The following is a 15192-nucleotide window of genomic DNA, read 5'->3' on the forward strand; positions in this document are numbered from 1 at the left end:
AAGGTGCATGGTTGAGCATATCATGTGCACTTAATCTAGTTTTACGACTTCAATTCAAATGTGATTACATCCTCCTGAAGACTGATGGTTTTACAGTTTATTGAATTACAACATAGCAAAACATGTAAAATAACATCTAGGTATATGAGCAGGAAGCAAAATGGAAAGTGAAAGGTTGATGCTCGCAGAAGCCAAGGAACAGGTCAATATCACAACTAGTGTCCGTATCTGCGAAAGAAAAAACGAAAATGTGTTTGAGTCAAGCATCAAACAATCCTCAAAATCATATATGCATTAATGGATCCGACTCACTTCTGAAACTCCCACTCCCTGTTGTCCAGGGGACACACCTGTCTGGTCTTCAGCCAACGGGAGATACAGTGGAAATGGAAGGCATGCTATGGAAGGTAAGGAAATGTTTAAACGACTGGATAGCAGTTTAACAAAGATGCAAAGACTGAAAAATAAGTGATCTGCACTTGTAGAGTGCCTTTCAGAGTCAAATGACCCATATCTATCATCCTACTGAAAGTTGCACCTTAGAAACTCACATTGCAGACACCCCAGGCCACAGTGCACTCTTCTGAGGTTGCAGAAGCTTGGTTGGCCTGGCACTCTATGCCTGATGAAGGATGAGGAATTGTGTAAGAGGGCTGCCAACAACTCACATGCAATCAAACACCCCTATGTGAACTTACACAGATCCATGATGTGGTTCCTACAGATAGCACAATTATCCACCACTATGTCCCAGGCCCACAGTGCAACAGCATTCCACTGGAACAAAAATCACATTCTGTTCATAGGAAGGTAACTTAAAATGAAGGACCTCATACCTGGAAATAAAAACCTTAATTCTATGGCTCATTGTAGGGTCTCTGACATTCAGTACTAATTCAAAGTTATCTTACAAATAAAGTTTTTCAACCTTTGATTAAAAAATGCTTCCATGGACACCTCAATCTAGAAAAGGAGTTAATTAAAATCTGATTAATAAAATCCTTCTCTATCAGTACCGTTACTTTTAAATTATGTAATGAATAGGAGAAAAAAAACCTTGTCATCAAAACTACTTAACATTTTATCCTGAGGAAATGTGACAGTCATTTAAATACTTTAAATCTTGGGAAATTTCGAGATGTACAGCTTAGCTGACTAAGCTAATTTAGCATGTAGACTAAGAGATTAAAGAGGTATTTGTCCATTTTTAAATCGTGCTGTTATTGTGTAACTACTGAGAGTTTATCATCGCTCTTATTTCTCTACAAGTTCTAGTTTAGACTTTAAGGCCATAAACAGAATAATGATTAATTATTTCTTGTAGCAGGCTAACAGCTAAACACCGATAACGGTGTTTAGCAAGCTAGCGTTAGCTAATGTTGGGCTAAACCTTTCGGCGTTGCTGACAAAGTGCACCGTTTAGTTTAGTCAACACAGACAAACTTTCAACTATCGTACCTTTTTCACTTCAAAGCGCTTCTTGCTTGCTCCACTATTTGTACCGCTTGGCGTGTCAACATCCATTGCTGCTGCCATTTTGAACTCTCCGGAAGCGTTTATCTAAGTTTTACCGGAAAATAGCGTCACTTCCTGTTCGACCAGATTAAGCAAATTTTCGAAAGAAAATATTATTTTCTTAATAATTTTTGAAAAAACAAAATCAGGTTGTATTTCTGAATTGTTACCGTTGACACTCTTAATATTTGAAGAAGTATTGGTTAAAAGGTCAGGTTCCACCGAGATTTGAACTCGGATCGCTGGATTCAGAGTCCAGAGTGCTAACCATTACACCATGGAACCCCTGCTTATTAACATTTCTCTGTAAAGAATTTGTTAAATCAATAGCACATGTATTGCTTTTATTCATTGCTTTTACACACCCTTAATTTCTCATGCAAAAAAAAAAAAAAAAAACTTCTCATGCTGTATAGAAAGGTGTATCTATCTGAGCTACACACTGCGTCATACTCATCACACTACTGTGTACCACACACTCCCCTAGCTACAACGCTGCAAATGAGCGAGAATGGGGAGTTGACGCCCTCCAGTGGCAAAAGACCAACATAGCAGACATAACCTGTAACATAATAGAAATGCGGTTCTTTATACTGGTTGTTCTTTGTATATAATAAACTTTTAATTCAATTACTTGCAATCTGTCGTTTTATTTGATTGACCTAAATAATGCAAATAAATATATCCATCAGAGTATTAAAACACCTGCGTACTCAATCCTTTAATTTGCGCTCTCTGCTGGAGAAATCGGGTTGCTGCAGGTACTACATTCATACAACTTAAAAATTACGATTTTTAAATTGGCGTTAAAAACACAGTTAGTATAAAATCGGAAAATACACAATAAAACAATTTAACTAATGAAACTTGATAAATGTATTTCAGTTATTCGTGTTAAACAAGATTAAATCAATAGGCTAAAGAAGCTAGCTATCAGCCCCACAAACATTCGATTATACGCCCACTGGCGGCCACAGGGCAAAACTACATCTACGAGAGGACTTCATTTGCTTCCCATTTGGAAGCATGGGCATGGCTGGCTTCGCTAAGATTTAGAGGGATTTTTATTCATTTTAAAAATGTAATTCTTAATAGGTGATATGAGATACATATATTTAGGTACTAATATTTTTATCAGCATGAGTTTGTCAAATCAAACCCGTCTGATGTAAAACTATTAGTTCAAGACCAATAAACACCCAACTACATCTAATAAACACACACAGGGACATTCGTGTAGAAATTATTCGTTATAAGGTACAAATTTTTCAAACATGAGAACTCAATCTTTTAGCATTATTATATTTTCCCTGGCTGTCGTGAGTATTTTTCGCCCTCTAGCGGCCGAAAACTGTTACTACAGGTAGCGTTCATAAAGCTAAACAAAGCATTACACTTCCTGTAGATTCCTTCAAAACAAAACATACCATTTAAAATTATTAAGGGTTTTAAAGTGGAATTAACGGCAAAGTTAGTATAAATAACAGGAAAACTGATAGAATTATTATTCATGTTTTCATTTATCATGCTTTATGCTTTTATTATAATTAAAGATTGTTTTTCATTTACCATGTTTTATGCTTTTACCATTTGAATGCTTAAACAGTTGCTGTATTGTAAAGTCCCCTCATGAAACTTTAAGGGTGTTAAATCTGACCTAATATGACCATCGACATATATACGATGGTCACATTAGGTCACTGCATTTGAATCATTAATTAAGGTCTGATTGACCTTACCTCCTTAGGTCACGATGTGACCTAAGGATGACCCGTGGAGATCTGCTGTTCTGTCAATTGCTGACTCGTGCAACTGTTTGCTACTCATTGTGTGATTAGACACTGGAAGTTCTTTGTGTAATAATGAATGCTCTTTGTGTGAAACTTGTAACAATTAAAAACTGAGAGCTGCGTCCCCCCCCCCCCCCATTCACAATCAGCTCTCAGGCATGTACCTAGGGAGCTCCCAGCTTGTAATAAATAGAGGTGCTCGGATTCCAAACGCCAGAATGGTTTAGAGGAACTGTCAGCTCAGTGGAGACTGAGTTGGTGTGGCCTTATTCCATTCTCCTCGAGCTCAAACTGAATTCTGACTTTTGTGTCTCTTTCCTTGTGTTGTGTTGTTATATGGTGTCTCAGGTGCTTAAACCTGACAAAAGCCTGAATCTCGTCACCTGTACAAACTACCCAACTACTGAAACTCAATAAATTTATTTTAATTACTTGTGTTCAACCTACTGCTGGAGCTATTAGCAGCTAGCGATCAGCACTACAAAAATCAAATCACACGCCCTCTGGCGGACACAGGGCGAAAATAAATCCACAATAGAATTAAGAGGGATTTTAGTCTTAAAATTAAATTAACATAAAATAAATATATTCAGGAACAAAATTTTACCAGCATAAGTTTGTAGTTCCCAATCAAACATGTCAGATATAAAAGTTTGTTTTAAACAGAAAAAGCATTGATGTATTTGGATTTCACAATTAAAACTACTGAAATAAAATAAAAACCAAATACAAATTGGTACAAATTTGATTAAAAACCACTGAAAACGGAGTAAATGTTTGATCAAAACAGCTGATTTAACTTGATAAACTTGTTTAATCAAATTAAACTATAAGCAATATATTACAATTATATGGTTTAAAGGGGAAAGTTGAAAATAAGTCTAATTTAATAGCTACATTATAAGAAACACAATTCCAAATCACTTTTATTCCCAATAAAGCTGTAGTAACCTTCCAGTAGATAATATTTATGTTACAGCGGTCCAACACATCATTACCGTCTACAGGTGGTTCAGAATGCCTGTGCTCGGCTTCTGACCAAGTCCTCCAAACACACCCACATCACCCCGCTTCTCCTCCAGCTTCACCGGCTGCCAGTCAACTTCAGGGTTCATTTCAAGATCCTGGTTCTGGTCTATAGGGCCTTACATGGACAAGCACCATCTTACATTGGTGATCTTTTTAGTCCCTACACCCCCAGCAGGTCCCTGAGGTCCAGTGATCAAAGCCTACTGGTTGTGCAGCACCAGGCTAAAGACCAAAGGTGACAGGTCATCTGCTGCTGTGGCCCCCAGACTCTGGACCTCTCTCCCCCTGAGCCTGAGATCAGCGGACTCAGTGGTCTCCTTTAAGAAGCAGCTGAAGACTCACCTGTTCAGGCTTTTGTGTGACCTTCATCACCACCCTCTCCTTATTCTGCTCTTTCTACCAACTCCGCCTTTCTCTTTCTTTGCATTTTTTAATCACAATTCTTTATTTTTTTCTTCTTCTAATTTTAACCATATTTTTAAATTAATTTGTTGCGTTTTGAATTTTTTGTTCTTGTGAAGCCCCTCGTGATTTTTAACTTCAGAGGCGCTATAGAGTAAAATATAATTTCTGTAAGAAATAACCACCTGTACGCTATAAGCTTACGACATCATGTGACATAACTGTTCCGCTGTGAAAATAATGTAAAATGTAAAAACATGAAAATCTTCTTGATAAAACAGCATCTAAAAAATAAATCATCTAAAAATACACTTTTTTCTCTACCAGACTATTGTGTCATTTCCCCAAACCTAATGGCACCCGCACCCTCCATAAACACACAAAGAATAAAAATGTTTAATTTTACCATTTTTTAATGTAAATTTCAGTTAGTTGAACAGTTTTATTTGGATAAATTCCTTCCAGTTTGCAGGAAAACCACAACAAACCGACAAGCCAGGAATCACAGAATGACAAAACTCAGTTTTTATTGTTTCCCGTCTTCTTGTTCTTTGCAGTTGTTGCAGACTTTCTCTGATGCAAACTCTTGGCTGGTCTGTCCAGTTTGGCCTTTTGTGGCCTAGTTCTCACTCTGGGAGACCTCAGGGCACTGGGTTTGGCTTTCTGTAACTTTGCAGGTCTGGGTTCTCTAACTGCCTCCTTGTTTGGAGGAGACATTTTCTCTGGGCAGGCTGTGAAGATGTTAATATCCCTGACCTGCTGACCTCTGAGCTCAAGAGGGTGACTACACATTGCCGACACCTCCAGCCTCACATTTTTCATCCACCTGATCAAAAGACAACGTAAACAATCAGAGATGAACAAGCTTTTTTGTTTTCAAAAGTAGGTGAATGCTCTGACCTGCGAAGGGGGAGCACATTACAGTCACACAGCAGAGGGTTGTCTCGCAGGTCAATCACCTCAAGGCTGGTGAATGAGCTCAGGTCAGGGAGAACCTTGAGGTGGTTTCCCCTCAAAGTAAGAGACTTTAGTCCTGGACCCAGGCCCAGCAGAGCATCCTCGGACATCTGGTGGACAGAGGAGCAAAACTGATTTCTCTAGAGGAAAAATCCAACACCTCAACACCTACTTAACCCAAATAACACAGATTAACACCAAAAACGGAAACCAACAACAAATTAAAGTAGTATTTTAGGACTTTTTTACCTGTTCTGTTTCCATCTGGTCCATGAAAAGCCTCTTAAGACTTTGGGAAACGGGTTCAAAAGCCTTTGGTCCAACCCTGGTAACCGGGTTGTGAGACAGGTTCAGCTCTTCCAGATTTGGAGCCTCAAAAAGAGCATCGATAGGTACCTCGGTCAGCTGATTAGAATCCAGGTGAACAGTTCCAATGGAAGCAGAGCACAGAGCGCCCTTGGCTATGCCAGTTATGGTGTTATTACTCAGGTAAAGTCCTCTCAGTGTTGGAGCTACTGAAGACAGCAAACCACTGGGCTCTAGTTTGGAGATGGCGTTTCTCTCCAGATGCAACACGAACAGATTTGGCAAGAGAGACAGAGCTGCAGGAGAAACAGACAGAAATCATCCCACATTGGCCTAAACACACCAGAGCTTACCAGAACCAGTTACTGACCCGGTCCAGGGAAGTGCGTCAGCCGGTTCCCCTCAAGGTGAAGGTAGGTGAGCATTGGGACTCCTGCAAAAGCTCTCGGGTCTAAGGTTGTGAGGTCGTTGTCGGACAGATATAAATACAGCAGGCCTTTCATTCCCTGGAAGGCCCTGCCTTCCATTTCACGGACTTTGCAGAACTCCAGGTGAAGAGACACAACTTGTGCAGAGCCTGGGAAGCTGCTGGCAGGGATGAAGTGGAAGTGGTTGCCACGGAGATCAAGGAGTTGCGTTGAGGAGGGGAAGCCTCGTGGGATTTTGGTATGACCTCGGCTCTCACATGTGGCATGATGGGCTTCGGTCTGAGGGTCAAAGACAGGTTTTAATTTGACCTGACTATTCTATTCTATTCTATTCTATTCTTGGTTTTATCTGTCATATTGCTGCTGCTGACATATTCCATGGCTGCCTTCACTCACGCAGGTTTCTGACAGAATTTTACTTTAGTTACATTTAGTTTTTCCTGCCTACTGTCACAGAGTGCTTGATAAAATTCCGTTTCAGTGCCGGTGACGAACACATCTCCAGTACTTCTGATTCTTTAGCAGTTTTGGTCTCCAATGTTTTCTGAGAAACATTTGAATTTTATGGGTTAAAAGCAGAACTATCAAGGGCAAGAAAACCATCAAACACATAATATACAAAAATAAGCATCACAAAGAGACTCACATCACAATCACAGTTAGATGGACACCTGACTGTCTGTCTGGGCTTGGTTGTTGATGTGATGTTTCCTTTACTGTCCTCCTCCTCCAGAGCCTCCCCCCTGCCGCGGCAGCGTAGATCCAAGGAAGTCACCGCCTGCAGAGGCTCATCGGAGAGGTGAGGTGGTCCAGCACACGCTCCCATCAGCTTCACATGCCCAGCAGTCGCCCATTCCCTCAGGGGTCTCAGGTAGCAGTTACAGTAGATCGAGTTGCCTTTAAGACACATGATTTAATCATGAACATTTTTCACCTTGTTTACTTCTTGCATCTCAGTAGGAACACAACTGCACCAGTCAGGCTGAGGTTGGTTAACTCCTTTGGTCCTGAGAGGGGCTCCAGGTAGCGAAGCTGATTGTGACTCAGGTCAATGTGGGAGAGGAGGTGGGCGTGGGCAAACGCCTCATCTGACAGGTCCTGAAGGGCCATGTGGTGAAGGTGGAGGTGTGTGAGCTTCCCCATGGAGACAGATTCTTCTCCCAGGTAAATCATGGGGTTGTAGCTCATGTCCAGGTGAGTGACTTCAGGGAGTCTTAACAACAGATTAGGAAATAAGATGTCATTTTTAATACGTTTTATAGGATAGAAGTGAAGGAGGGGGTGAGGTGCTGCCATATATTCACGTTACTTGTCCATGCATACGTTAAAATATTTTTCACACCACATTAATATGAAAAAATGACTTAAAATATAGGCTAATTTATTTATGAATTATAAACCATAAATACATTTTTTATCCCATTGGATTGACCCGTGTTCCTCCTCCCAACACTGGTCCAGTATCACGGCATTGAGCCAAGATGCTCCAACTTTTTACATCTCTGCTTTAAACCAAAAACGTTCTAGTCTGATTAGCAGCTGAAACCATTTGACTCAGAAAGTGAATGTGAAATCTAGGAGGGCATGAAGTCCTGTGGAGAAGCCATTAAAGGTTGCATGAAGTAAGACTGACATCCTGTGGTCAGTTGTGGGTACTGCAGTCCATGTTTCAAAACAAACGAGTTTCTGAGACTCTGAGCAGTTGTTGCCAGTTATTTACAGATCAGCACAAGATCTTTTTATTTATATCCATGACAATTAAAGACGAGTCACACAGCAAATTGACAAGTAAATAAATAAATTGTCACTGTAATATCCAGTTGTTGCTAAATGAAAAAAGTAACTTGAGATATTTTTTAGAGCCAATTCACTGTTCAGCATTGTTAGCTCATTGTTAACCTCTAGCCTTCTGCACCCAACATTAGAGGAAAACAAACGGATGTTATGGCTTCTTAGGGTACAAGAAATAACTTCTGGGTCGCTCCTGTTACTGGCTTCATTCTTCCACAATGCTGCTGCTTTTTTGCAGTGTTTTCCCGCGCAGACTTGGCAACCCCATGGGCTCAATATTACTGGCTCTGGAACCAGGAAGTCTGGAGTTGAAACAGTTGTAAACAATGACTATGGCCCAATCCCAATACTTGCACTTCGCACTTCTGCGCCCTTTGATTGCACGATCCCGGCCAGGGGTGAGTGCGAAGGGTTTCTCAATACTCAAGTGTGAACATTGACCATAGAGCTCCGGGAGTTGACATCACTTCTCCCGGCTTGCAACAGTTCAAATCGAAACAGTACCATCTTGGCAGGCAGAAGCCCGCAGCTGGACTATTTGTTATTGTCAGAAAACTCAATCAGACGGGAAATATGGCAGATTCCTGTTGTGTCCCCAGATTCAGGAACAGACGCGGACGACATAAGGAATGAGCCATCTACAGGATTCCCCAAGATCCGCAACGCCGCAAACGTTGGATCATTGTAATAAAACGCACTAGTGACCGAGCTAAAATAAAGCTGTGGGATCCCGAGAGTAAAGGTTTTCGCTTATGCAGCGACAACTTCATATCAGGTACTTAAACCAACGTTTCCTCAACTGTGTATGGTATTTATTTTAAATGCTTTTATTACGATTCTTAGTGGGCTTCCTAAACTTATTTTGGCGTGGCTTTTTCTGCCTTATTACTCACAGCAACAAGTAAACATCACGTAAAACGTTGCCTCGTGAGTTCTGCATGCTGCCGTTTACGTGTTTTATGATCACAGCAATTAACTGGCTAAGCTGTATTTAATTTTTAAGCAATGGTTGATCAGTTGTCAGATCACACATAAAAAGCACTTTGGATTGCTATTATCTGTCTCACCGAGACAGATCTCAGACAGATCCTGAGACGATCCTGCCTGACATATTTATTTTGTTCACGTAAAAAAATCAAACTAGTGATTTCTCTTGGCGTTCAGTTTATACATTCAAACAGCAGAGCACTCTATTTAAACTACTTACATGTAAATCTGTTATTTGTCCATCCATCCATCCATCCATCCATTTTCATCCGCTTATCCAGAGTCGGGTTGCGGGGGCAGTAGCGTCGAGAGGCCCAGATTTCCCTCTCCCCAGCCACTTGGGCCAGCTCCTCCAGGGAAATCCCAAGGCGTTCCCTGGCCAGGTCCGCTCTGACAGCTTCTGGCATTTTTAAAAAGTATCCCAGGGGCACGGTAAGGGTCGGAGATGTTTAATCTATTTAATTTCTGACTATATAAAACGATTTATTCGGTTTTAAAGTGTGAAGTAAACTCCGACGAAGTAAAATCCAAGCCGATCCCGTTCATTTTGTTTACCTTTGTTGCCTGCCAACATGACGTCTACTCTCTGAGAGTCACGTGACGTCCGGAGCTCTATATCCCTTTCGTACCCTTGATCCACACTTCGCCCAAGTCTGCATCCATGCAGAATTTGGTGAAGGGTATTACCCACAATCCATTGTTGCATGGGAATTTGGAGAAGAAGGCAAAGGAATGGCTCAAGGGCCTTTTCTGAAAACATGTATTTTCAAATGAAAGTAATTAATTTTGAGATGATTAATGGTATTTATTCATGCTCTGAATGTTTTAGACTAAGATTCAATGTGGACAGCCATGGATTTAAAGTTAGAATATGGAACATTTTAATAAAAAGCTATATAAAAAAAAAGACCTCATTCTGCACACCTCCGGAGGCGTGCCGAATGAATGTACATTTTTTCCTTTTAAAGTTATATTTAGAAGGATAAATAATAACATTTTTATTCTGTCGGGAAGGACACCGTTTTCATGTCTACATCTACCAGCCACTAGAGGGCACCGTAGCGCTAAAACGTCCGCTCAGCAAGGCGAGGTTGGGACTGTGTAAAATCAAATCAAATCAAAGATACTTTATTAATCCCAGAGGGAAATTAGAGTTTCAGTACACACAATTCAGAGATCAGACATACATGGGCAAGACACATGACAAAAATTGGTGACTGTGGTCATTCGCAAACCTGAGTTGCGCTACCTTAATAGAGATAAGAGGGTTATATGAGGATTGGTTCAGGTGGAGGGAAAAAAAGGCACTTCAGAGTTACACTCCCACCAGGAGGGCAGCTTTGCTCTGCAAAAAAACACATCAGACAGATATGCAACAGACTTCAGGCAATACAACATAAGTGTCCACTAGGTGGGGTGGTGGGTTGGGACTATCCCCACTTCAGTTCCTGCAGCCACGATGAAGCAGCGCATGTCACCTCAGTGTGATAGGGGGATGAGCATTGAGGGTTGGAGGGTTGCAGTGACCCTGGAACATTTCAGCGACCTTCCCACAGTCCCGCCCAGGCTGGGAAAGGAGACAGAATTGAGTTGCCATAGCGACGGCACATTCCACATATCTTCTGAGGGGGAAATTTTCGTTGGAGCCTTGCAGGCTCAAGGGCGCCAGATGTTTTGGGGCCAGACAGAGATAATTTCCTCTCTGTCTTACAGTTTGTTGGTCCTCAAACTCTCAGAATCCCAATAATGGACGTTAATCTATCCCAATCCATGCTGATTCGTCCACTCTCTCCTTGATGGCATCCATCTTTTGTGCCAAAGAATGAATCTCCGCCAAAGTCCCAAGTTTATGATTCATCTCGACAATTATTTGACAGCGCGGTGCAAACCATCTCTGAGCTCCGGGATCAGGCCAATATTCCTCGACAGCTTGTTAATTTTCCAGTAAGCCAGGTAGCCTCCAAGGCCAATGAGCAGGAAACCTGACACCAACACCACAAATATCCACACGTCTTCAGAGTCCTCCACAGACAGCTGAGTTAAACAAATCAAGTTCCACTGTTTTCAGGAGTCCATGATGTGTCCAACTGGGACTGTCCCGGAGGGGCATCTGGGAGCCCTTTCTCCCGTTCTCGTCGTTGAAAAAATTTTATCAATCGCGTTGAGAGACCAACTGACGAGATCCATTTAAGTGAATTTCAGTTTCCAGAAAAACGCAAAAACAGCCGTGCACCCAGCACACACAGACAGACAAAGGTCTTGAGGATAAGATGAAATAAGCGTCTGCACTCTCCAAGAGCCGGAAGAAGTAAAATGGCAGACTTGACAAGTCAAGCAGCAGATTCTGAACCCAGAAGATGTTCTAACAGTAAATATTGTTGAAAAATGAACTTATTAGTTCATTATCCTGTCTGATTTGTCTCCGAACATGATGCTGGAACATGTCAGCAGTGAACCAACATTCCAGCAGCTGGAAAATTAGTCCTGTTGTTGCAAAACCACCTCTGAACACCAGAGTTTGCCAGATTGCCCGTGTTACTTTTTAAAAGGTGGAAAACTGACAACCCCCAGCCAGCTGGGAAGGAAATCAGTTTCACTGTAACCTTCCTTCCAACAACATTGAGACGGTAGACTGTTTTGTGATTGTTTCACTGTAGAATCTAGGGATGGACAGCATATCGGCATCAATATCGGCCGATGTTAGTCATTTTTTAACATATCGGTACAGGTTTGATAAATAAAGCCTGGTTTATGCTTCTCCGTCAGCTCCGCAAGGGACAGACACGCACGGATTGACGGAAGCGTTTTGCGCTTTTACTTCTCCGTCTCCTGGGGAGCGTTGCAAAGCAATTTTCTGACAGGACAGCAGAGGGCGTAGCGCTGTTCTGTGGTATCCTGTCATGTATCGGTCCACGATCGTGTGTTTATATTGTGTTTTTTGTGTACATAAGAGACTTTTAACACGGACGTATTTGTCTCTCATTCTCCCACCGCTTCATGCGCTCCCCACCTCTAAACCCACGTTTCCTGTCATTTCCATCGACAAATAAAACGCTTGCTGCGCATCTTTTCACTCCTCCAGTCACGGGAGAATTAAACGTTCATATTTTTAGAGTTTTTTTCGCGAGGTATTCTTCAAGCTTCTCCGTGTCTGCCGCTAGTTATCCTCGGCTCTCTTTGCAATGGCGGCGCTGTAAACAACAGCGGCGTCCTGACCAATCACAAGCTTGCGTAATCCGTCTCGTTCGACGGATGTTTAAAAAAGTGGGCTCGACTCCGTACGTACTTGCGTGCCTGCCGGAGCCCTACGCAAGGACGGATAATGGCGTTGCGTGTCTCCGCACTGACGCAGACGGAGAAGCATAAATCAGGCTTTAAACTGGGCAGATATTAACAACCGATTTTTTTTCCATCTTGTCTCCATTTGTTTGCCTGTTTCAGAGGGTGAGGGGGGTGAAGTGTAATTGTTTAGTCATGTGAACAGTGAATGAAATTCTCTCAGAACCGTAAATGTGAGTTGTGTGTACATAATGATGTAAATTCAGTTTTAATAATTATCATTCTGTTGATTTTAGAAGCATTAATGTCAGCATATCAGTATCGGCAAATATTGGTTATCGGCCATAACAGTGATCTTAATATTGGATATTGGTATCGGCCCAAAAATTTCATATCGGTGCATCACTAGTTGAATCCTTATTTATGGCACCTTTAAATAAAATGTTAAACAAGACATGTTGACATGGCCACAAAAGGGTTCCCCTCTGTGCCCTCCCCTAGTTCCGCCAGTGCTTACTTCCAGCATAATCAGGCTATTTATCCCATTTGTACTTTTTTTTATACATTGCAGTAGGTCAAAAGCTCCTAAACATGCTATAGCTACTGTTAATTATTCTCCCACCTGGTCATGGTTTGCGTGGGGAAGAACTGCAGCTCATTGTGATCCAGGCTGAGGCGCCTGAGAGAAAACAGTCCAGCGAAGGCTTCAGGAGCCAGGTTGTTCAGGGAGTTGTGGCTAAGGCGGAGCCGCTTGATGTTCTGCAGACCCTGGAGAAGTTATGACTGTTGTAGGATCACGTCCCTGATGGTGTTTTGTGTTTGGAGTTTTTTTTTAACTACCTGGAAAGCCATGTTGGGGATGTAAACCAGCTGGTTGTGGGTGAGGGTGAGCATGTTGAGGAACCCCAGCTGAGCAAAGGCACCAGGCTGGATCTCCTCAATGCGATTATGGTCCAGGTGCAGCTCCTTTAAGGAGGAGAGGCCATCAAAGGACTCCTGCAAAAGTTTTTTTTTTATCTCGTTATTCATCAAAACACATAAGTGCTTATTTTACTCACTCATCTCACCTGGTAAAGGACATCGATTTTATTGTTTGCCAGGTTTAGGGAGAGCAGGCGGTCAAGAGAGCGGAAGGCGCCCTCCTTGACCTTGATGATGTTGCAGAGCTGCAGGTTGAGGTGTGTGAGGTGGGGTGTGTGTATAAACGCTTCCTTTAGTATCATCTGTAAATTGTTGTTCCTCAGGTTGAGTTTAACTGTGATCTGAGAGATTAAACAGAGTGGATCAGATCCCGGAGGCACAAGTGACCAAGCTGGTACGACGCCCACAGTGGAGATTTCTTTAGGATGCTATAATGTGGCATTTACAGCTAAGCCACAGAAAATATAGTCACTTGTGAGCCAAATACAGATTTCAGAGTCAAAACAGATGTGAAACTCTTAAAAAAATACAATAAAGGGTCACAATTTAGCATTTTATATGCAGAAAAACAGTTTAAAGGGAAAACATCTTGTCAAAAGTTATCAGAGCTGATGCTTGAAAATGTTTGAAATACTCCGTTTAAAAGAAAAGCTAAAAGCTTTGAATTCCTCACCTCATCTATAGTTGGAGGAATTTCCGTCAGGTTTCTGCCAACACAAGCTACGGAGAGTTTGGCGTTGTCACAGCTGCACTCTTTGGGACATTTTCCCGCTTTAACGGGGGAACCCGACGTTAGAACCAGCAGGACGACAGCAGCAGAAATCCACTCCATCTGTTGAAATGTGTTTTATTCACTTCATTAGGAAGTTAGGTTTGGGTTCTGATGGTTTCTGCAAAAACTGCACATTTTGCACCAGCAGCCTTCTCTGAGTAACAGAATTTACAACTTTGCACCTTTAGACTTCAGCCAATCAGATTAAAGGTTTGAAAGCATCATTACAATCGTATAGAGACAAATGAAAGCCTTACCTTCAAGCAGAGGCTTGTGTGAAAGACTCGTAAAGCAGCCAGGTCTGGTGTCTACAGAGGGTTTTATTCCCGTGTCGTGAAAGACCAGGCTGGGCTAAATTCTTCTGGTGACCCCTGATCTCTGCGCTTCCTACAAATTAACACGTTGGCTTTACATTTTCAGGTTGGTCAAAGGCCAGAGAACAAGGAGCAAAAATACCTTATAATACAAGAGCAAACCAAAGAAAGAAAGAACAAATACAGGGTATCTGCAGGTTTAAGGGAGCCAAATTTAAGACTTTTTAAGACCTTTTTTAAGGCCACTTTGACCAAATTTAAGCTTATCTTGAAAAATTAAATTTAAGCTATAATTTCCAACTATTGCCTGGAACCGGTGCTAACCACGTCGTGAACGTGGGATTAGCCATCCAGTTACCATTAAACTTGCACTTCCCCATGACGCAAACTCCCACTAGCATGCTCATCTAAAAATAGCCCCCTTTCACAACCAACCAAACGTGTACGGTTCCGCTTACGCCAATATCGCACACAAAAAGTGCTGAACTAGAAATTCACGAAAATTTTATAGAAGTAAAAGAATCTTGTTTATAGGGTCTTTGGTAATTTAAGACCTTTGGAAACTATTTAAGGATTATTTGTCATTTAAAAATAAACAAAAAAAAAAAAAGGATTTTTTGTCATTTGAGGATTTTTAAGGCCTTAAATTTGGAAAAGCAAATTTACGACTTTTTAAGGACCCACAGACACCCTGAAATGTG

At 41.6% G+C, this 15192-nt stretch overlaps 2 protein-coding genes and 1 non-coding gene across 3 annotated transcripts; all 3 read right to left on the reverse strand.

Moving 5' to 3' along the window:
* Positions 1-82: 82 nt before the first annotated feature.
* Positions 83-1594, reverse strand: rbx1 (ring-box 1, E3 ubiquitin protein ligase). Its single transcript, XM_015945374.3, has 5 exons — positions 1459-1594; positions 699-777; positions 552-622; positions 313-398; positions 83-228 (listed from the first exon to the last, which is right to left on the reverse strand). The coding sequence occupies exons 1-5, from the start codon at positions 1534-1536 to the stop codon at positions 216-218; spliced, it is 327 nt and encodes a 108-aa protein (XP_015800860.1). The 5' UTR covers positions 1537-1594; the 3' UTR covers positions 83-215.
* A 134-nt stretch (positions 1595-1728) lies between these two features.
* Positions 1729-1800, reverse strand: trnaq-cug (transfer RNA glutamine (anticodon CUG)). Its single transcript has one exon. It is a non-coding gene; the product is annotated as a tRNA-Gln (tRNA).
* A 3331-nt stretch (positions 1801-5131) lies between these two features.
* Positions 5132-15122, reverse strand: chadla (chondroadherin-like a). The gene is made up of 11 exons (XM_054750723.2): positions 14435-15122; positions 14079-14237; positions 13552-13746; positions 13325-13480; positions 13107-13252; positions 7402-7640; positions 7074-7324; positions 6370-6706; positions 5943-6295; positions 5637-5803; positions 5132-5562 (listed from the first exon to the last, which is right to left on the reverse strand). Exons 2-11 carry the CDS (start codon positions 14235-14237, stop codon positions 5256-5258), a joined length of 2310 nt encoding a protein of 769 aa, XP_054606698.2. The 5' UTR covers positions 14435-15122; the 3' UTR covers positions 5132-5255.
* Positions 15123-15192: the final 70 nt, after the last annotated feature.

Source organism: Nothobranchius furzeri, chromosome 12 (genome assembly GCF_043380555.1).
Source record: "Nothobranchius furzeri strain GRZ-AD chromosome 12, NfurGRZ-RIMD1, whole genome shotgun sequence".
Lineage (NCBI taxonomy): Eukaryota > Metazoa > Chordata > Actinopteri > Cyprinodontiformes > Nothobranchiidae > Nothobranchius > Nothobranchius furzeri.